The 23,025-nt window shown below is 39.7% G+C and overlaps 1 protein-coding gene across 1 annotated transcript; it reads left to right on the top strand.

The window, feature by feature from the left end:
* The first annotated feature begins 827 nt into the window (after positions 1 to 827).
* LMNB1 (lamin B1) lies at positions 828 to 21,029 on the top strand. Its single transcript, XM_088523955.1, has 10 exons — positions 828 to 1,180; positions 10,048 to 10,204; positions 10,944 to 11,069; positions 11,653 to 11,823; positions 13,440 to 13,565; positions 15,716 to 15,936; positions 16,964 to 17,189; positions 19,465 to 19,569; positions 20,028 to 20,147; positions 20,901 to 21,029. The coding sequence occupies exons 1-10, from the start codon at positions 828 to 830 to the stop codon at positions 21,027 to 21,029; spliced, it is 1,734 nt and encodes a 577-aa protein (XP_088380081.1).
* Positions 21,030 to 23,025: the final 1,996 nt, after the last annotated feature.

Raw genomic sequence — 23,025 nt, 5'->3', positions numbered from 1 at the left:
GGGCGCTCAGTAAGGCCCTTTGCAGCCCGCCGCTCTGGACTGCGGCGGCGCCATCCCGCGCGGCCGCTCCGCTTTGTGCGCCGGCCGCGGCGGGGCCGGGCGGGAGGCAGCAACAAAGGCGGCCGGGCCGGGGCCGTGGCGGGGGCCGGGCCGGGGCCGCGGCGGGGGCCGGGCCGGGGCCTCTCGCGCCGCTGACAGTTGCGGCCGACGGCGGGTTTTGAATTTAGCCCCCCGTGCGCAGAGGGGGGCGGTGCCCCGCCCGCCGCGCCGCCCCATTGGCAGCGCGGCGCCCACGTGGGGCAGGCCGGCGGCGCGGGCCGGCGGCGCTGGGCGGGCGCCGGCCATATTGGATCGCGCCGCGAGGCGCGCGGAGGGAGGCTGCGCTCCTTTCTCTGTCCTTTCTCTGTTCTTTCCCGCTCTTACCTGCTCTTCCTCTCCTTCCTCTCCTCCCAGCAGCAGCTCCATCTGCGCCACCCGCTCCGTTTACTGGGGGCCGCGGCGTTCTGCCCGGCGCCTTTATCCTCGCGCGGCGCCCGCAGAGCCAATCGGCGGCGGCGGCCGAGGCGCCTCCTCGTTGGTTTCCCTCCTTTTTTTTTTTTTTTTTCCCTCCTTTTTTTCCCCATCGTGGAGCTCCGCGCTCGTTTTATTCCCCGGCGCCGCCTTTCATTTTTTAGCAGCTTTATTTGTTTTCGGTTACCGTAGGGTTTTCCGTCGCAGCGGGCCCCGGATCGCGGGAGACGCGGAGGTCGGCGTTCCCGCTCCGCCTTCCCCTCTCGTTGCCGCTGCCCGCCGGGGCCGTCGGTCCGTCCGTGGGCGCTGCTGGCGCCATGGCGGCCGCCACACCGTCGGGCCCGCGCGGCAGGGTCAGTGCGCCGGCCACGCCGCTGAGCCCCAAGCGCATGTCGCGGCTGCAGGAGAAGGAGGAGCTGCGGCAGCTCAACGACCGCCTCGCCGTCTACATCGACAAGGTGCGGAGCCTGGAGACGGAGAACAGCGCCCTGCAGCTGCAGGCCACCGAGCGCGAGGAGGTACGCGGCCGCGAGCTGACCGGCCTCAAGGCGCTCTACGAGGCCGAGCTGGCGGACGCGCGCCGGGCGCTGGACGACACGGCGTGGGAGCGCGCCAAGCTGCAGATCGAGCTGGGAAAGATGCGCGCCGAGCACGAGCAGCTGCTGGGCAGGTCAGCGGGGCCGCGCCGCGCCTCCGTCCCCTCAGCCTCCCACCCTCGTGTGTCCCCAGCCCCGGGGTGTGTGTGTGGGGTGGGGGGTCCCGCCGGGGCGCCCCCGCCGGGCCCGACTCTGAATGAATGAGCGAGCGGCAGAGGCGGCTCCGCCTCGGCCGGCCCCTCCGGGAGGCCCCGGCGCCGGCCCGGCCCCCGCGCGGCACCGCCCCGCGGCGCTCCGGGGCCGCCGCTCCCTCCTCTCCCCTCCCGCTGTGGCCGTACCGGCAGATGGGCGAGTTAGCAGCGAAGAGGGCTTCCTCGGCCCTCGGGCTGTGCCGTGTAAGGTGCCGCAGGGTGAAACACGCAGCGTGCCCATGGTTTGAGCAGTGCGTTTGGGGAGGGGGGAGAGAAAAACCCAAAAGACAGGTGAGCTCGGGTTTTGGACATGTTGTGGTCTGGGTTTTCTGCCCTCTTGAACGTGTTTTTATGGTTTAGAGGATTATGAGATGGCAAAAGATGAGATGTCATAATACAAAATACTTGAATATATAGTTCATTAAAACAGCAAATATGTATTTTTTCATGATACACAAATGTTATTAAAGGGAGATTCATTATCTGGTAATAAAGCTAAAACCATGAGCTTCCATTTAGTGCGTCTAACTAGTGAATTCTTGTATTTGTTGTTTGGTGCCCCACGGAACTCCTAAGAGATCATCAGTAGTGGCAGGGAAGGGAAAGTGTAGCTGCAGATGGATACCAAAAAGATTTCTCGACTTAAAAGGCAAGCCAGGAGTTTGCATCTGTTTGCTAGTGACTTCAGGGGAAAGATTTAAACTGCTCAGAAGCTGACCAGGGAATATGGGGGTGGGTACCTGAGCTTGGGAAGAAGAGATGGTCTGTGATAGAAGGGGTCTGCCTCTCTCCTTTCTGCAAGTTTAACTGGGGACAAGGAGGTTGTTAACATTCTCATTTACAGTTCTCTGTACTTGGCAAAAACGTGCTGAGCGTAAAAATGCTTTTATGATGCAACTGTGGCTTCTTACAATGACTGCTCCTGTTATTCAATATTCTCCATTTATCGTTTCCTGTGTCTAGGAGATTGGCTTTGTGTGCTACCAAGCAACAATGAGTTTCCAGTATAGGACTAGAGCTCCTTAAAACTTACCCTCAGTACTAGTGGAGATTGCTAGATTCTACTTACGCCTGTCTGTGATTGTTAGTTGTTACTTGGTGGCAGACCTTACTCGGGTACATAATTTCTTAAGTTATCTCTCTGTGTTTTTAAGGTGCAGGTATTTTAAGTATGAAAACCGGCACTTCTGGATATCTGATCTGTTATTCTGTTATCAAAGTCCTAAAGATTGATTCAGAGAACACTCTCTGATTGCTATTTCTTACAACTACTAAGGCATATTTTAAAACTAACAAAAAGACTCATAACACTTTGTGCAAGTGTGCCTTTGTGTAGTGGCAGTTTTAAAGACACTGTTTTACGGTGTGAGGTGCATTGCTTCCTCATGACACAAGTTTCCGTGCCCTTTCAGAAAACAGAAGTGTGGGGTACACACTGTCCAGTTTAAAAGCTGGGTAGAGTGAATGTGTTAGCTGAGATTTGCCCAATTTATTTAGAGTGTTTTGTGGAAGATGCTCTGGCTTGCATGTGAGTCGTTATACAGTAAGCTTAATCTTGCACTCTCTGCAAGATACATATCCTGGACATTGGAATGATGTTCATCCCCACTGCCTGTAGTTGTGTGAGGCTGCAGTTGGGACAAGATAGCTGATTCTGTCCAGCAGTGTGCTGCCATGGAGGCAAATGGGAGCACGTGTGCTCACCACCTGCCTCCTGTTCGCTTTTGTCTGGCTTATTCAGTAAACTGACTTGGATCACTAAGATGGCAGGGAAGCTGCTCACTTTTTCCTGCAGATCTAATTTTCTCTCTGTTTAGCTGAGAGCAGAGAAATGGGAAAACTGGCATGTAGGGTACAGCTGATGGCAGGGCAGGGAAGTGGATTGTGCAGTACTGTGTCTTAGAGGTTTTGGCAGCTGCTTGTGAAGAGTCAGACAGTTGTTTCTGGATACTTGGTTTCCTTTTAGAAGCATTGTGGAAAAATTGATAGGCTATATTGCTCTCTGGAGATGTCCTCTGACTGTGTGGAGGGGGCATATATGATTAGTTATATAGTCAGCCTAAGTCTTCCAAAACGAATTGTGGTTTAGCTGTACTTCCTTTGATGTCTGAATATTTTTGCAGGTGATTATTCTTGTTTCTCTAGATGTGTGTGTAACTCTACATTCTAATTAGTACAAAGCTCTTCAGGAGTGCTTTATTTTTGTTCTAATCCATCCTTTAGTTCTTTGACTTCCCACCTAATTAGTGGATCAAACTTAAGCTTCTTGTCACCTTAAAAATTCTATAGGACTATTCATACTCCTCTAATGAAATTAAGCTTTAGGGCCTAGTTACCTCTTCGCTGTATTTTCTGTTATCTTGCTTCTTATATGGTATGAATTTGTTTTTTTTTTGAGTAGAAGTGTCAAAGCCTTCTTCTGTTCACATTTATAGTATCACTCAAAGAGCTGCGTCTTGTTTTCGTACTTGATGTTCCTATGTGTAATTAACTCCTTGCATACTGTGATTTTTAGGAAATGCCTATCATGCAATGGGTGCTACTGTAGCTGGTGAAATAAATGGGCTGCTCCTGATAGTTGAAATCTTAATTAAAAAGTGAAATGAAATAGATTTTTTTAAGAAAAACACTCTCAACTACTATTCTTAGGAGTGTCTGGGGAGATGATATGCATGATTGTGAAAGAGGCTTGTGACAGGGAAGAGAAAGATAAACCGAAGTAAGTTTCTCATCTCAAGATTATACTGCGGGGAAAAAAATCCAAGTATCTTTGAGTTAAGGGGTATAGAATCCTTGGTCAACTCTTGGAAGGTGGAGCGGGAAATCCCAGTTCTTTCCTTCGTTGAGCTCATAAGCCACTTAGGAACTATAGTTCTCAACAACCTAAGGTGGTACTGCTAACTAAAAATACAGTCTTCGGACACCCAGGATCCTGTTTTTCTGCTTCCATATCCCCCTGCTGAAACAAGTATTTGCATGGTTGCACAGTGAACAGAATTGAAAAACTGATGTAACTGGAAAATGAGCTGTGATGCTGATGGCCAGAGCATCATACAGGCACTGTTGGCTTGAGAGAGGATACAGAAGAATGGCAGGGAGCCCTTCGTGCTTCTTCAGCATCCCTCCAAGAGGAGAGACAGCTTAGTGTTTATGGTGGGGTAGTCATGGTTGGTATGTACACTACCATGGGAGATAGTGTTTTTAAGTCAGAGCAACCTTAGATTCAAATTGTTAATGACAAAATGAAGAATCATGGCCTGGATGAAGACCTAATTGCAAGTGCACTGAATAAAGGCTCCCTGGACATCTAAGCTTCAATGTTCATAGAAGAAATGTCTGTGCAATGGATTTCCAGCTCTTGGACCTGCATTTGACAAATGATGGTGAAGTTTAGCTTTACCCTGGAAATAGCTGTATCCTCAGCTAGAACCTCAAAGCATGTGGATGCTCCTCCTGCAGTACAGCAGTTTAGCCTTAGGCAGAACTTGAAAATATTGCAAGTTTCAAGTTATTTGAGGAAAGAACTAAGCAGAAATAGTGACAGAAATGATGGCATTTTGAAACACCTGAAGATAATATAAGTAGCAGCTGCAGGAGTAGAACTTTGAATCGATCCACCACTTCAGCATCCTACAATAAGGATTAGGTTTCCTCTTGAGGGAGAGAGTTTGTTATGCTTCCTTTGTGTGCACTAGCAGCTATCCAGTGACAGCTGTAAAACCAAAAGAAAAATTCTGATCTGTAACATGAGCAATAAACCTCATGACAGTTTGCACTGAGCAGCTCGACAGAACTGTGTCACCTAGTAATGACTTATTAAAATGATGGAGGGCCATTCAGTCTGATTGTTACTGTTATGCTACTCTGCCTGCTTAGGTTAGGTTTCAGCATGAATTTCATCTGAGGAATGCCATTATGGGGATGTATTTAGGTGTGTGACAGATTAAGATCTCTATCTGGACTTGTCTGCTCCAAATTCTGTGTCACATGAGGTGATAGTGCTCTTAAGGAAGTGTCTGCTGGTGTTACGCTAGCTCATTTAGGAAACTCCTTGTTTACATTTGTCTTTGTGACAGGCTGAGATTTCCCCGTGGCATTTTTCCAAGGCTGAAGCACATCTGCAGTCTTCTTTGAAGAAAATTATCTCTTCTAAGTTTACTTGATCATGTTATATAGTTAATTGAAGACATGATAAAGGATATAACTGTCATTAACTATAACCAAATATGTGCAATGCAAAATTTGTAAAGCAGTTAATTATGGCAAGGTATTATGACTAGTTTGATACAACTTTTTAAACTTTAATAAATTATTTCTGTAGCTTTTTTTTGCTTTGTATCTTAAGTTGGTTTTCCTTCTCTGTCTTCATTCTGGAGTCAATTTCCGATGTAGAATTGAGCAATAAAATAAACATCAGTATGGGATCGATGTCAACGTATGGCTTTAGTCACTGGGCATGTGTTTGCCACTGGGCAGCTGATACACTGAGCAACTGCTCTGAACAACCCTCTTGTCTTTATGCAAGCAAAGCTGCAACAGCTGCACCAGGGTTTGCTGTGCTGCGCATATGGTACACGGTAACTTGCTAGAGGTACTGTTTGGGGAAGCTAATTTAATACCTTTTGAAGCATTTCGTGCTTGGGGAGTAAAATCAAAGTTGGTGGCTGGGGAAGTACTGAGCTTTAATCTAACTCAGTTGTTGTTTTGATGTGTGCCCTTGAGATAGCATCCAGAGAAGGAAGGAGAAGCTTAATTAAATTCTTGCACAATAATTTAATCAAGTGAAATGTAAGAATATTAGTTGAATGATCAAAGAATGTGTCTTCCATGCAGTAAGGACTTCCCTGTCAATTTCGACAGTGCAAGAAGCAATACTCTGCAGGGTAGGATGATAGGAATTCAAGCTTTGTTTTCAGTTATGTGGATGTGTAAGTTGGAGCAATAGTTCAAGACCTACTGACATTCGATACAGTAAAATTGCATGTTTCTCCATGAGATACCTGCTGAATGTTCACACCTTGATTCGGATTTGCTTAGACACCTTCAGCACCTCTTTTTACCTTCCATAAAATCTTTTTTAACTACTTCGTCTTCATTAAATATGTTCTGCGGAAATTTCATGGTTACTTATTGACATTTAATAAGGGACTATTTCTAGTGTGGTTTGGTTACAGAAAATTCAATTTGTTCATGTATTTGGACCTGTAATCTAAGTGGCATTTTAAAATACTTTTAACTGTTCATTTTCACAGAACAGGTTTTAAGGTACACTTGATGGAAGTATTGATATATTTTATGAAAGCATCTTCTAGTTAAGGAACCTGTACAACTACAGATTGATTTTGCTGCAGCTAGTGAGCTCCTCAGCTTAAATCTGTAGAGATTGTTTTTCTTTATTTTTGTCTTTAATCTGTTTTCAAAAGTTAGCACATCTATTAGGTGTTGCAAGCTATTATGGCAGATTTACTGTTGATTTTCTCGTGCTCCATTTATTTAAAAAAAAAAGTCATGCTTATTATTAAGGCCTCTTTTTTTGATGTGTTTGTGATTTCTTAATAAACTTAAAATGTGGAAACATGACCAGATACTTTGTTCATTAAAGTACAGCAAAATGACTGTACACCACTTTTGGATTTGGATATGTGATCATGAGTTACTGCATCTGAATTATTTTATGAAAGCGCAAATACAGGAATGCATCAGATTTCATATTGATGAACTGTGTGTTCTTGTACTGTTAACTTACTTCTCTTTTTCAAATGCCATAAATGCAGTGAATTTGAGGCAATGACTTAATGTGTTACTTCTTGCATAAAAGTCCTGTCGAGTCTGCAGGATAGAGAAGTTGGATTGAAATGATCAACTGTTGGAGCTCTTAGAGGAGCTACAAGCTGAGCAGTAAACGTTCAGGTGCTGTACCATGTAATTTTGTAAGTATGTAAATGTGGTCTGCATTATAATTCTGCTGCCAACACCTGGCCAGCATTTCTCTAGCTGTGTCATGAAGTCGTCAACAACCACTGCTTTTTGAGGAGGGTAATGCTTGGTCACACTTAAATCTGTGGTCTGGTTTACTGTAAGCACAGGCACAAATGAAGAGGTGGGTGTGGGAGAATAGGAAAGGACCTCCCTTTGGGTGGATCCTCCTCCTGTCAGCCTCACAGGAGTATGAAACCACAGCCAAGTGCATCCTGAGATCTAGCTACCTACTGAAAGGAGCAAGCAGTCCTGCTGCTCTTCTTGCACTGGGCGTGCCACTCATCTGGGTCCAAAGGGGGTGGAATTCATTTTATTAAACTGGTGGAAAATTATTGTTATCTCTCTTTTTTTTTTTCTGGGTGTTTTTTTGCTAGCTTAGCAAAAAACAGTCTAGGAGATCAGGTAAATATCAGAGTTGATGCTAGAGGAGAGATGATTGCAGGTACATAAAAAGGCAACACTTTCAGTGTGTTTTTTTTAGTGGATTGATCATTTGACTGATCTGTAAACAAAGTGGGTCAGTCTCAGCAGAGGTAATCTCATCAGAACAGTGAGTGTCCTGAGCTACTTCTGATTCCAAGAACTTCAAATCATCTGTATATAAGATAATTCAGGTAACTAGACACAGCTTAAATCACCGTAGCTTTTAGTTGTGCGAGGGCTGATTTATTCTGCTTTACAGTGTTTATCTTGGGAATGGCAAACAAATTAATCTGTCTGGAACCTTGTGTGGAATCTGGTATGGAAAATTTGTTTCTTTAAAGGTAAACTGGTCAGGTGTGTGAACTGCAGTCATAGGGGTTAGGTTTACTCTGAGAGTGGCAGTGCTTTCAAACCACAAGTTGCTTGGGTGGCTGGAGTATACGGAGCAAAGGAGATGGATTTTACTACATTATTGTGATCTGTGCAGAGCTTTTCCTTTGTATGTGGTTGCCACTCTGTTAGTGAAAGAAATCCTGATAATATCAGTTAAGACAGAGTGAGTATTTACTCATGAGTTAGATAATGTGGGTTAAATTTCTGAAGGGCAATTTCTTTTCGATGTGGGGAGAAAGTAAAGGGTAAGAGAAAATTGGGTCAGAACCTACCTCTACATCATTTAAAAATACAGTTCCATGGATAAGAAGATCCACGTATTTGCTGTAAAGTCAAAGGGGGAGGGAGACTTTCTTGTTTGAAGGTGTAAATCAGTTATTATTTCTTGTAGTTTTATTTTTCTTTCTTTCAAGAGGGAGACTGCTTGAAAGAGTTTTTGTTGCTAACTTTTGAAAGCTGCAACAGCAAGGATTTTTTGAAATAATAGCTTTGGCCTTCTGTGGATGGAGGGGAAAAAAAGCTAGGAATCGTTGAGAGACAAAAGTTCTTCCTCCTAGAAATTACTAGGTGTGAGCTTGTAGCATACATTGGCTGTTTGTATTCATAATTGAAAGGTGTTTTTTTTTTTTTTTTCTTTTTTTTTTTCCATATCTTTTTGTGGTTCTATTAGGGTTTCCTTTAGGGTTGGGATGACACAGTGAGTTGCTGAGATTTCATCTGTCTTCTAATGTATGAGGTTATGAGCTGTATTTCTGCTTTTTTCAGAATATGTTCAGAAGAGTTTTAATTAGGCAACTCATAACAATTTTAATATAGACCCCATTCTCTGACTTCAGTCAAATTATAGGATGCCTCCATAGCCAAACTTCTTACAAACATAACAAGGGAAATAAAGTTTGAGTTGATGCAACTAGTAATTTAGAGCTATGAGTAGCATATTGGTTTTAAATCAGCTTATCATCAATCTGTGTTAATGTCTTCTGACAGTTGTCCCAATTGCAAGGGCTCTGTTTTCAACCCCCCAGCCTGTTCAAAATAACTTGAAGTAAGGGTTATGGAGAATGTTTCTCTCTGCAAGATGCTTTTCTGCGGGTCCTGCAGCTGAAACAAGCCGTTTAACCTGTGACTGCAGTGTACATGAGAGTGAGCTTGATTGGCTGACCTCAGCATGTGTGAGGCAGTCTCTGCATGTTTTGAATGAGCTTTCTTTAACACTAGTCGAGCAAGAAAGGCCTGATGTAGACTGTCAGCCTTTCCAGTAATGGAGAGAGTTGAAAGTAAAGCCCATGTGGCCAAAACTGAAATTTTGTGCTGTTGTCTGCTCTATGAACCCAACTCCTCTGACCTCTTGGGTCTAGCAAATGCAAGCAAAATGCTGCTGATGGACTACATTTTCTCCTAGATATGCCTGAATAGCAGAAATAATAATCAGCTATGCCTTTTAAAAAAAAAAAAAAAAGTAAATGTGTCACCTTGGTGGATGTGGGATTACTTGTGGCAGTTTGGAGATGAGCCAGGGAGTACTAAAGCTTTTACATAAAGCCTGCCATCTTGTGGCTGTAATGCAAAATCATCCAAAAATGTGCGTTCCTTGAGCAGGTGGTTTGGGGAAGTTTTTGTGCAGTATTCTCCCAAGTTAATCATATTGCTACATGTGATATTGAAAAAGCACCTATTAGATTTGAAAGTCATCTTTTAAAACTCTGTGTTGAATTTATTAGAGTATGTTAGTCTTAATTTGTTGATAAGTTTTGCAGCTGTTTCTTGTTAGTGCAATTCTTGTTTTTTTAAAAAGTAATGTATGTTTCAGAACTAAGCAGTTTATTTGGAATAAAATAAGCCAAGACGGAATGTTTTTGTTAGGTGTCTCAAGCTTTAAGATTCAGAATATACTTTTTTGTCTACTTGGGAGCATTTCTAGGCTTTCTTATTCACTTTTTTCTGATTTATTTCAGTTATGCAAAAAAGGAATCTGATCTTAATGGAGCCCAAGTCAAGATTCAAGAATTTGAAGGAGCTCTCAACTCTAAAGAAGCCGCACTCGCCACAGCTCTTGGTGATAAGAAAAGCCTGGAGGAGGATCTTGAGGATTTAAGAGATCAGATATCACAGGTGAGAAGAAATGGTCCACTCTAAAGCTTTTGCTTTATAACAAATGACATATTTTATAGATATGTGGTAAAGTCGTGGTAAGAGCTACATTTCATGTTTCATTCTCTGACAAAATGCAACTTTAATAGCAAAACAAAACAAAAACAAACAAAAAACAAACATTGATTTGGTCAATACTAAAAGTAAATTGGAGCTCACTGTCACAAGTGAAAGAACTCAGTAGGTACCTACCAGGGTTCAGTATTGTTCAGTTAGCATCTTAACGATGTGAGCTTAAAATTGCAGCCTCTGTGAAATTTCATGAGATGGCACTGCAAAAAGCCTGTGCTTCTTCATCTTCTGGAATTCTAATATAACAGGAAGAAAAGTCTTGTGCTAGTTTTATAAATTCTTTGCAATATTTGATTTGTGGTCATCAACAGCATTAGGCAATAGTAACAATTTGGGAGATATCTGAAACCCATAAAATGGTATTGGTCAAGTAGAAAAACTGAAGATTCGTGTGAAAAGATTGTAACTGACATAAAAATGATAGCTAGCTGTGTGCAGTATATAGAATTACCTTGTGTAAGTAACTGCTAAAAGAAAACACAAAAACGTATCTTGAAGTTCTGTATTTGTCCAGTTAAGGCTTAACATGCAGTTAGCTGCTACCTGTCATTGAGTTCCTCATATTATGTGAGTTCTGCTCCATAACCTTTGCCATGCTGAATCCTTTTTTCCTTTTTGTTTTTTAAAGCTTGAAATTTCTTTAAGTGCTGCCAAGAGTCAGCTTGCAGATGAAACTTTACGGAAGGTGGATCTTGAAAATCGTTGTCAGAGCCTCACTGAGGATTTGGAATTCCGTAAAAATATGTACGAGGAGGTAAAGAGATTCAGTATCAATAATCCAGTTTAAAGGGAAGAAAATGGGTTTTGTTCTAGAATAATTCAGTTTGGAAAGCACTTCAGGAACTATTCAAAGCAGGGTTTGATCCATTCTACCTGGAAAGTTCCCAGTTTTCTATTGGAGAAAAATAACATGTGAACTTAAATTTTAGTAGTGTTATCACCATATTCTGCATTAAATTCTTTTTCTGGTGCCATATACATTTCTTTTCATAGTAATGAAAAGTGAACTATTATATATTTTGCTAAAAGTGTCTTCATGGGATGTAAGATGGCACTAAAACAGGTGCTGTGAACCTTTTTAAATTTTATTTGTTTCATAACTTTATAATAATGGAAGCAAAAGTTGTTCTAGGGAACACTTAGGGAAATATTTCACTACTGCTAATTCATTTCAGTAGAAACACTACCAAACATAAACTACTTCAATGCTTGTCTGCAAAGCTAGCTAAAAGCTGTGTTGCTTGTTGAAGAAAATGAATTGCTCTTGGCTGATGGGGTTCCTAAAATTTGTTTTGTCTGATACTTACTGAAAGTTTTTCTTCTTTTTTTTTCCTTAGGAAATTAATGAGATGAGAAGAAAACATGAAACTCGCCTAGTTGAAGTTAATTCTGGACATCAAATTGAGTATGAACACAAACTTGCTCAAGCACTTCATAAAATAAGGGAGGAGCACGATGCACAAGTGCAACTGTACAAAGAAGAGCTGGAATATACTTACCATTCCAAAGTGAGAACATGTTATCATACAACTTTCTTACATACTTTATCCCCCCTTTATTTAAGGGAAAGATAATGTCGAGATCATTTCAGAGAATTTCCCTTTGTAGCTTGATTTAAAGTTCCCATGCTTTTGAATATGAACTTGTATTTTCATGCTTTGTTTAAGGAAGCGCAGAATATAACCACTGAATTAGGGTAATGACTTGTGTAAAAGTGAACTGAGTGTGGAAAAAGTGATTAGTGCTAGGCTTACTGTGAATTGAAAGTTGAACTATTTTATGTAATACCCTGCAGCTATGAGTATCTGGAAATTAGTACTGTTCATTAGCTTCTGCCTAAAAAATCCACTATCCTTACTTCAAAATAAACAAAGATCAGTTATTGGACATAATTTGGAGTGAAAAAAGAATTAATTTGTTTATTGTAAATCTAGCGTTTTAATATGGTGTTGATCCTAGTAAGCTTGCTTCATGAAAAACAGGCTGAGAAAACAGTCTTCTGAGTACCCTGACACTACATGCAATTGTGTTAGGTAGAGGCTTTACCACACCCTATGGTTTCTGCTTTTCATGCCCTAGAATGAAAAACACTTTTCTGAACTGAAATCAGTTATACTTCGTAATTTCCTTCCTCTATTATGATTCAGCGTTTCTCGTAAGAATAATTCTGGTGTCTCAACCGAACCTGGTTTCTGTGGCTATACTTCTCACAGTTAGTAGCTTTGGAGACAAAATGGAGTCTTAGATAAAAGTTAATACAAACTGAATTTCTTAGTATAGTTTTCAGTGATAAATTATGGGCTTAATGATGTGCAGTTGCCTGTCTTAGTGGCTTCAATCTAGCTTCGAAGAACTAGAGGAAAGAAAATGACTGAAAGTAAGGTCTAATCAAAAATACTTGATTTAGACCTTTTGTATTTACTAATCTGAAAAAAAAAGGGAAAGAAAAACTATCATTGTTAAGCTTTCTCATTCCCTTAGAGGTACTTCTGCATTTAAATTTTTAGATTTCATTTAATGTTAGGCACTAAGTTCTAAGCAGATGTGTTATTAAACAGGAGTGTTGTAGCTAGTTAAAAAACTGAATGTCTGCTTTTTGTTTGCATTAACAGATAAAATTGAGCCTGAAGTAGTGATAGAATGAAGAAGTGGTGCCTTAGGGCACAGGACTATAATCTTAAGTCATGTTGCCAACACGCTTACATTGGATTGAAAACTAACTAGTCTATTTTGTTTCTTAAGGAACTGTTTCTTCTATTCGAGCATATTAAAAAAAAAAAAAAAAAAAGAAAGTGTTGTAGTATATGACAGTATTAAGTTAAATATTGCCTAACAGAAACACTGAATTTAGCAATCCAACTTGAATAAAGCCTGCAAGGGAAACATTAACAAGTTTCTAATCTTACAATAAACACTCAAGACGGTTGTGATTTCATTTAGCTTAATCCAGAATGGTAATTGAGCTACTATACTTAATCCCCTAAAGAAGGAGAGATATTTCATTGTGTTACAGCTGCTGAGAGGAACTTTGTGGCTAGCTGCTCTGTGTGGTTTTGTTTGGTAACTTGTTTTTCTTTTATTAAAAGACATTTTGAAACTGATGGCTTAATGTCATTTACTGCAGCTTGAGAATGCAAGACTGTCCTCTCAGATGAGCACTTCTACAGCCAATTCAGTAAGAGAAGAACTGACAGAAAGTCGCATGCGTATTGAATATCTGTCTTCCCAGCTTGCCAGCCTTCAGAGAGAGGTAATGAGTTATTTGACTCTTCAGTAATGAGTTATTTGTGACTCTTCAGTCTTGTTAACTAGAGTTGTTGATTTTTAATATAAAAGACTTTATTTCCCCTAACTTGTTAATATATTCACTTTCATGGTGTGTGTTCGTCTTCTGCCTTACTGTTCTGTAAACTTCCGAATTCCTTAATTTCTTTTTGATTGTGTAATATCCTGCAACTGTGAGTATCTGAAAAGCAGTACTGTTCCTTAGCTTCTGCCTAAAAAAATCTACTATATTTACTTAAAAGTAACAAAGATCAATTACTGGACAAAATTGGAGTGGAACTGTTTCTGCTACATCTATTCTAGTGTTACTCTAAATATGAGGGCAATTTGTCCTCTGTGTTATAGCTGATGTTGTAGATGTTAGTTTTGAGTCAGCCTCAAATGCTTTGTAGACAGTAGGCGGGACTTCAGACTTTGTCCTATCTCAAGTTCACTCATTGGAAGTGCGTGACAGTGTGCTATTTTGGATAGGTCTTAATCATGTTGAGAAATAGTGAAATGCTGTTTCATTTGAAAATCTTAAACTGCAGGAAAAAAATGAATATCCCAGAATGAATATCCTAGAGCTACATAAGAATCTGATCCCACTAATGAGTCTTTCCAGTCTTCTTGTTACACAGGCAGTTCAATCTCTGAATGATTTAATAAATGTGCACAAACTTGCACAAAAACTGGATTGAGATTCTTGTCTGCTTACCTCTTCTGTCTTTACATTATTACCATCTGTCTTGGTGTTTCAGTTGAAATGGATTTCTGACCTTTATTTCTTAGGTTAGTTAGATACGTATTCTGTTGCCGTCTTGGGAGTGAGTGCAAGGTTTGGACAACCTGCTTGTGATTCTGCAGAGTAATTTGTTGTAACTGGTTGTGTAATTCAGAGCTATCAAAATCAACCTTTACCAACTGATGCTAATTATCTACCAAAAAAGTCCATTTTGCTGCTATGCTTTCTTGTAGCATGAGCGATGTCAGCTTAAAAAATACCAAGAAGTTAGTGCTAGTAAACAGAGAGCAATCTAACTTTAACTAGCTTTGTTGTCTTGGAAGAAGGTAACTTTCACTGGTGATGGGCTGGTTTGAGTTACCAACTCTGAACTCTTCAGTGCCTTTCAGTGGGATCTTTCATGCGGCATTTCAAACTCCTCTTCTTCAGCTCCTTATCTGACTCAGCAACTAGTTGTGCTGGTATTCTACCTCAGTTTTTTAAAGCTGACCGTTTTCACTGTCTGGACTGTGGTGACTTCCTGAATGTGGTAGCTGCCTAGCAAATGTGGTAGCTTAACCAAACAAGATGATTCTGGGTGGGGCACTGGTTCCCGTGTCTATCCTTTAATTAAAATACCACAAGAAACTGCTAAGCAGAATAAATAAAGGCTCAGGGAAAGTAAACCTTTAAAGGTTAGTGAGATCACCTGGATAATTTTTAATAAGCATTCCATTCTCTGTGTACGGTACATATAGACTAACTGATGAGATTTTTTTGAAGTGGGTGAGAAACTAGCTTTCATCTTGGATCAGCTGCCACTGTACTTCTAGCAAGCTTTCAAGACTTTAATAATATGCAGACAGTCATTTACTGAGAATAATCCGTGTTCCTTCAGTGTTATCTTCTACTAGAGCTTGGAATCTGCAGCAGCAGACGGAAGCAAGCAACAAAAATTGGGAAGCTAAAGAGAAATTATTATTGTAGGCTGTAAAGTTTTGCACTGAGTTTTCATTCTACATGCTGCCCAGATGTCTTAAACACAGCCTGACTCATGAGCTTTGTGGAGTTTATTTATTTGTTCGTTTTGGGGCTAAGTAACTTCAGTTGCAGCAAAGTTTCTTCAGAGTTTGAGGAAAGGCGCAACTAGCTTGTCTGCCAAAGTACTGCATGGACATTTGCTTGAGTATGTAACAGATTTCGCTGAGACAAAATACATTATGTTTGTAGAAGATGAGATGAAGAACAGGGAATTGAAGGGAAGGTTGAATTTGGAGAGTGGTGAGGGGGTGCTCCGGCTAATCTTCCTTTTGAATTCCAGGATGTCTGAATAGCAAAAAATGGTTTAGAAGTGTGAGTGAACTTTCCTCTTTGCAGCACTGATGTGTCTTTCAATGTTTTTGTTCTTCTAGTCTAGAGCATGGCAAGATAGAATGCAAGAGCTTGAGGACACCTTGGCTAAGGAAAGGGAGAACTGTCGCAGAGTGCTCTCTGACAAGGAGAGAGAAATGGCCGAGATAAGAGATCAGATGCAGCAGCAGCTGAATGACTATGAACAACTTCTGGATGTTAAGCTGGCCCTGGATATGGAAATCAACGCATACCGGAAATTGCTGGAGGGTGAAGAGGAGAGGTATGAAAGAATGTAGCAATGAATGCTGATATTGTTGTATGCTTTTCTCCTCCAATCTTCTGTTAAAAGGAAGTTTTGCTGGAAATAGCATTCATTAGGTTCTTTGCTAGTGTGTCTGAGGCATGTATATGCCTCTCCTCATACATGACATAATCCTTTCAAGTCTCCATGAAAGCAGTGTACTTGAGTATCAGACCACTAGCTTTCTGTCAGAACAAAATTCCTCCCTCCCCTCTCTCCCTCTCCTTCTTTTTTTTTTCTTTCCAATATGATTTGTCCCTGGCGACTTAATGATTTGTCACTTGTGTGTCTGCTTGGTCCTACTTTTAATGCTCTCTTTCAGAAGTACTTACAAAGTTATTTAGTTGTCAGCCAGCTTTCTTTAAAGATATTTAAGAAAAAAGGTAATAAATTAATGGCTTTTATGTTTACTTAGCTTGTGATGTTGTAGCTTCATCTTGCACAGATGGCTTCAGGGTTCAGCAATATTGAGGAGTTCTATTTTATAGATCATAACTGTCATTTGAAGTATTTTGATGCTTCATTGTTTCTGAACTAGGTCCTACTAATCTGTGCTGACCCCGGCTAAGTGCAAGGTGAAACTGCAAAAGCTCCTGTGCCATTTGATTTTTGCACAAATTTCCTGCAATAGCTTCAATCCTTTGCTGCTCCATTAGACCAGGAATAGAGTCTTTAGTGAGTGCTATAGATAATCGTATGATCTTAATATAGTAGTCCATCACTGTTCCATGCTTCCAAAGTATTTATATTTCTCAGCAATTTGGCAACACTTTTTTTTTCCCCTAGAGAGGGGAGAGATAAAAAGTTATAATATTCCTCTGTCTTTAGTTGAAAAGCTTGATTATACCAGGCTTCCCTTATGGGAAAAGGCGGGGAGAGAGAGGGAGAGAGAGAGAGATTGAGAGAGAGAGAGAGAGAAGGGATAAAAGAAGTAGAAAAATGTAAACGTAAAATGTAAATGTAAAGTAAGTCTAATCTGAGTGGTTTGTTCCTTTCTTCTATTCAGGCTGAAACTTTCTCCTACTCCATCTTCTCGAGTGACGGTTTCCAGGGCTTCATCAAGCCGCAGTGTACGTACAACCAGAGGAAAGAGGAAGAGGATCCATGTGGAAGAATCTGAAGCCAGCAGTAGTGTCAGCATCTCCCACTCAGCTTCTGCCACAGGAAATGTCTGTATTGAAGAGATTGATGTTGATGGGAAGTTCATCCGCTTGAAGAACACTTCTGAACAGGTTTGAAAATGATACATGGTGCAACTTTTCAGTGGGTTTATTGAAATTTGAAGACAACCTTACCACTGTCTGAGGGTTCATGTTGACACCCTGGGTTCATGTTTATACAGCTAAAGCATGCTGTATAAAAGTGGCAGCACTGAGGTTTTGAGTTGGTGTATGCCAAGATGCTTTCAAACAGCCTTTTGAGTTGACACTGACTACTTCCAGATGATTTTTTTCATGCTCTTCATGGCAAAATTTAATGTTTATATTTCCCACCCATGGAAATACTAAAGCACTGTGAAGAGTTGTGCCTTGCAAGTAATCTGGCTTAACAGTCAGTGATGGGAAACAGTGAAAGCAGACATAGACTACTGTGGAAGTCTTTTCAAAAGTTTGTCTCTGCCTAAAAAGGACTGGAAAGAAAATCCTGCTTGATGGTTTTAGTTAGGGTCAAGATTTAATTGCCAGGTTCCTCCTACTTGCGTGTAGTTTCTCTAAATCATAGTTTTCCCTTGGTTTCATAAATAGTGGTGCTTTTGTTTGTTTTTCTTAAAGAGCCTTCAGAGCCCATGCCAGCTTTCTACAGGCTGTGCAGATTGTTTCTTTCTAGATAGCATCTAGTTCTTCTGTTAGGTAACTCTTTGAACAGAGTTTTTCTGAATTGCTTGGAGTTCGTCTTGAGGAGGAAGGGTAGGTTGCATCTTTGCTCATCAGAGGTATTTCATGTAAGTAATAGTCAAAATATTCCCTCCCCTTTTTTTTCCTCAGAAGATAAAAATTGTTGCATTCAATATTTTTTCCTCTCAGGATGTTGCTTGTAATTTCTGTACAGTGTTTCTGTGCTGTATATAGATCTACAAATTATCACAAGGTGGGCCTGGAGACTGAGCACTAAAGTTTCTTAAATATCTTTGTGAGAAGAGGAAATTGCACATTTTTCTGGAACTGAGGATATAAGAATTTAGGTCTTATAATTCTGATGTCCTACCAAGAAAAGAGATGAATAATTCTTGTCATGGCCTGAACTGTCTACAGCAAAACTGAAGTTAGTAATGCATAGTCTGCATTCTTTGCTTTCAGTGACGCACAAACTTTGTGTAATGTGAACAGATCCATTGGCTTTGTTAAAAAGGGAGCTCCTTTTGATGTTTTAAATGACAAAAATTGGTCTAGTTCTAAATGTCTGGGTTCCTTTCATCAAAACAGAGACCAACTCCTGCAGACAGTGATACATCATCGTAGAAGTCTTAATTGCCTATTCAAGGTAAAACTTGTCTTCTGGGAGTGCTTGTTTGCTGAATGGAAGAAACCTTGGCTAGCTGTCCTGGTCTAGACTGCTAGTCTTTAGGTGGATGAAGTCTGACAAATTAAAGCCTGCTTCTAGTGGGTCAGGATCTACCAGTTTATCCCGTTGGAGGTTTTCAGTGGTTTTCCCTTTTTCTTGTGTTACATAGGGTTTTTTTCCTCTGATGTTCTCTGAGCTATGGTGACTGTGCCAGGAGTTTGGTTACTGTCAGGGTAGTTGTGGGTTAAGATGTTGGGGAGGTGTCCAAAGTTGAGCAGCTGTCTGTAGTGCAGTGTAGTAAGTGATGCTCCAAGTGTTTTAAAAGAGATATTAGATAGCAGAGATATACAGAGATAGAAAATAAGTAAATTCATCTTTTAATGAAAGTATATTTTGTTGCAGTGACGAATGGAATGTCACCACCCATTAAGATAAATAATAGTTTATTTTACATGTTTAAGTGTTTCTTCTTAAATCCCAGAGGCAGCTATCTGATGACTGAAAAATGTTGGGGAGTGGGCAGAGGGAAGAGGTACCTAAAAAAGATGGTAATATCCAGATTATATATTTTTTACATATAGATGTAAGAATATTTGCAATACTATAAACATGTACATAAAGACTATTTGCAGTATATATGTGCATATCTGATAGGCCAACCTATGACAAAATTCTGATGTAAATCATAAACATGATTAGTTAATCATGTTAAAACCTATTTAGTTAACCTAACTTTAGTTAGATTAGTTTAAATAACTTCAGTTAGATTAACCCATTTAGTTAACCTAAAACCTAATTAGTTAAAACCTATTTAACAAATATTCATCTTTAATTTGAAGTGAAAGGTAAGATAAAATTAACGAAAAAATAGATATTGACATGCTGAAGATAAATGGTAGTAAATGTTTTTACTGAAGCTTTCTGGTTTTACTGAAAAAAATATCCCATAAGTGTAATGGAAGACAATGGCTGATGTAAATTAATTTTTTTCTTCCTTTTTATTAGGATCAACCTATGGGAGGTTGGGAGATGATCAGAAAAATAGGAGACACTTCTGCTACTTACAAATATGCCTCAAGATATGTGCTAAAAGCAGGACAGACAGTTACAGTAAGTTTCAGTTGTTTGTGTGAGACACTTTAGAACAGTTTATGTAAATAAGAATCATGTTTTTTTGTTTTGCCCTTTTCATGTAAGTGTTCTGAAAATAAGCTCTTATGTTGTATTGAAGCTCTCATTTTGTATTGAAGTTACTTTTATCAGTTGCTGCAAATAATAATTTATTGTCACAGAGCTGCGTTTTTCAGAATCCTTCTATGTAGAAGAAATAGTTTTGACAGCAAATACATGTACAGATGTACAAAAGTTCACCTGCTTGCACTGAAGAATATGAGGCTGCTTTAGTGTTTAAAAATCACTCTAAATGGCTAGGGAGAGGCTTTTTTTTTTTTCCTTAAATGGGGGAAATTCACCATTCACTTATATGGGATGTGTTAGCTCGTTAGATAACATGAAAATGTATTGTGAGAGACCAGCAAGTAATGTTTACAGGTAATTTTTCTTACCAGATTTGGGCTGCAAATGCTGGGGTAATTGCTAGTCCTCCCACTGACCTCATCTGGAAGAACCAGAATTCTTGGGGAACTGGTGAAGATGTGAAAGTTGTACTGAAAAATTCTCAGGGAGAGGTAAAGTACTTCAGATGTATTTTAATCTCTTTTCATTGGCTGTGTTGCCATCCCAGTGTCTCCCCCACTAAAGGTAAAGGCAGAACCATTGTCAGGGCTTTGAATATGATTTTAAGTTGGCTTGCCAGGAAGAGTAGTCTTATGTTGTTTATTAAGTGTTTTTCTTTTTGTTAAGCTTGTGATTTTCTTTTTTTTTTTCCTTTTCCTCTTACATAGATTGTAAGTAGTAAAAGAATGATTTGTTTAGGTATTCCCTTGATGCCATGAATTGGACTGTGTCTTAAAGTATGCTTTGAGGGTTAAAAGTGTTTATATGCTTTTCAGTGAGTCTTCTGTCTCTTAAGTTCATTTAAACTCTGTAGGGCATGAGGGAAATTACAATGCAATTTGTCTCTAATAAAGAGGCATTAATTGTATTAATTCTGCTAAGGTGGATGTTCTGAGTTTGGCCAGGTAGATCAGTTCCTATAATATTTAGCAATTGAAATAAATACAATATTTAAATATAAAACATTCAAAATAAATATAAAATAAGCTTGAATGGTAGTTGTTAAAATGATTCCTTTAAATTATTACAATAGTTTTGTAACTAAAGAGTTATGAATCCTAGTTGCATACCTTTCATGTATGCTTGTTTATAGGCAAAATCAGTTTGCGTAGCTTTCCCAACAGTTAGAACTCATTTCTGAAAATGTAAGGGGATTAATGCCATATCACCAGAGGTGTCAAGCCTTAAATTTATCTCTGTTGTAGGAAGTTGCTCAGAGAAGCACTGTCTTTAAAACAACTTTATGTGAAGGTGAAGAAGATGAAGTCGAGGAAGAAGAAGCAGTTGAAGCTGTGGAGGAGGAAGACCTTTCCCAACAGCAGGTGTTGTGTTAAATGCAAAATTTGGACCATGAAGTTAGCCTTGCTAAAAGAAACTAAATGTAACAAGTTCTTATAATGTAAAATTCAGATTTCTTACCTTAGCTAAAACTCTCTTAAATCCAGTTAGTATGTATCTTAAAAAGTCAGTTATGCAAATACTGTAGATCACCACTTAAGCATACGTATAGACAGACAAAAAAGGACAGGAGTGGGGTCTGCTTTGGAAAGGACTGGTTTGGCTATCAAATTTTTGAGGCTTTAACTGAATTTGTAACTTTGTGGAATTTAATAGGGGGAAGGAGTTGCAGTTAAGTACGGAAGTGCTTCCAGCTACTCTTCTGATTTCTGGGATTGTGTAGCTAATGTGCATGTCTTTATATTTAAGATGTTGTGCGTGTGTTCCCCACAATACTTAGCGCTTACTTGAACTAAATGATTTTTTTTGCTTGGGATTCTAGAAGTTTATTTGGTACTCATCTTCCATTACCTCTCATGGAAGAGAATATCTAACTTTACTGCAGATTAAGGGTTGTATTACAGCTTTGGTACTAACTGGCTTTTGAGAACACTATGCCATACATGTAACTACCTATCTTTAACATGTTCAGTGTGTTATTTGGAGCTCCTAACCCCCTTGTTCTTTCTATTCATAACAGGGAGAGCAAAGGGCATCTAATAGAAGCTGTGCGATCATGTAGACTCCTCCAGTCATTAACTTCCTCAAGTTATGGTAATCCTTACCTACATAACAGAGCCTTCTCAGAAGCACAACATATTTTTGTATTCCTTTCATGTGAATTTTTAAGATGCGAATCTGATGGCCTTAATTTCCTTTATCACTGAAAAGGAAGTTTTGTAAAAGAAATGGTATCTCTAACTTTCTTGCAAGATGTGAATTACTGAAACTGAACTATGTACTGCTTGAAAAATGACATCTTCCCACAGAGAATTTTTATGCCAGTCTTTTTTTAAACCTCATTATAAGGGGGACATGCCACTGTGTCTAGGGGTTTGTTTTTTTTTCAAACTACATCACTTAGACTAGCCATCTGCTGTTGACCTCTTTATATTTAGGTGCTGATGGGGAAGGGGAAGACATTTTCAATACTATGAACTTTTTTGTACTGAAGAGCTTTCCTTTTTTTCTACAATGGGATCAAGGTTGCAAAATTTTTTATATAAGAGAACAGCTTGTTCAAAAAGAACAGAACGTAGCTCAGTTGATCATGTAAGTACTCAAGAGGATGAAGGATGCAGCAAAACTTGTTTTTTATGGGTACTTTCTTCTTTGCTTAGATTTCTTATTGAGGAAGGGGATTCATGTTAAATGTGTTAGTTGTGTTTTAGGGTAGTGTAACCAGCTTAAATTTCCTTACGTGTTATTAACAAATAAAATGCTGTTTTGATATGGATTGTGTTTTATGTCTATAATTTATAAGAGCTCAAAAATAAGTCTTTTAGGAATCTAATCCAGATTTGTATGGAATATAACTGTAATTTTCAACAATGGAAAATCTTTCTCTCCTTTCTGCATTCATCTAATCTCTAAAGAAAGCCTTTAAATAAAGTGTCTCTATAGTATAGACGTTTCAAATATGAAGTTTTTGGAATTTTTTTGATGGAACGGAGCTGAAAATTGAATGAGTGATGATTATTTAGAATCTGGAGAAGCATCTCTGTAAATAAATTGATGACACTTGACATGTAAAGATTTCTCTTAAAATTAATGGTGACCTACCTTCACATGTGGAAAATGAGCTCTTTAGAACATTATCTGATTTTTCTCTCCTGCATAGCTTTCTGCCTTGCTTTTGCTTGTACATTAGTTCTTACTCTACTGTCTGCTATTATCAACACAAGTACCAGGCTGGGCTGTTTGAGCACTATCCAGTGGAACTCTAGAAATGCTGCACTCCCAAACTAAGGGGAAGGTAACTTTCTTACGTGAAAGCTGGACTTTTTTTTCTTTTTTGTGCATGTCTCTCAACGTTGGTAGTTTTCCATTCTG

This window comes from Tinamus guttatus, unplaced genomic scaffold, assembly GCF_059628265.1.
Source record: "Tinamus guttatus ecotype Peru unplaced genomic scaffold, ASM5962826v1 Tinamus_guttatus_pri_ptg000199l, whole genome shotgun sequence".
NCBI classification, from domain to species: domain Eukaryota; kingdom Metazoa; phylum Chordata; class Aves; order Tinamiformes; family Tinamidae; genus Tinamus; species Tinamus guttatus.
This window is presented reverse-complemented; position numbering and strand designations above follow the sequence as displayed.

What these genes read in the sequence shown, in the direction of transcription:
- LMNB1 (XM_088523955.1), top strand. Translation starts at nt 828, where the DNA reads ATGGCGGCCGCCACACCGTCGGGCCCGCGCGGCAGGGTCAGTGCGCCG. An exon ending in CACGAGCAGCTGCTGGGCAG is followed by an intron (nt 1,181 to 10,047) that starts GTCAGCGGGGCC and finishes GATTTATTTCAG; the next exon opens with TTATGCAAAAAAGGAATCTG. An exon ending in CTGGAGGGTGAAGAGGAGAG is followed by an intron (nt 15,937 to 16,963) that starts GTATGAAAGAAT and finishes TCTTCTATTCAG; the next exon opens with GCTGAAACTTTCTCCTACTC.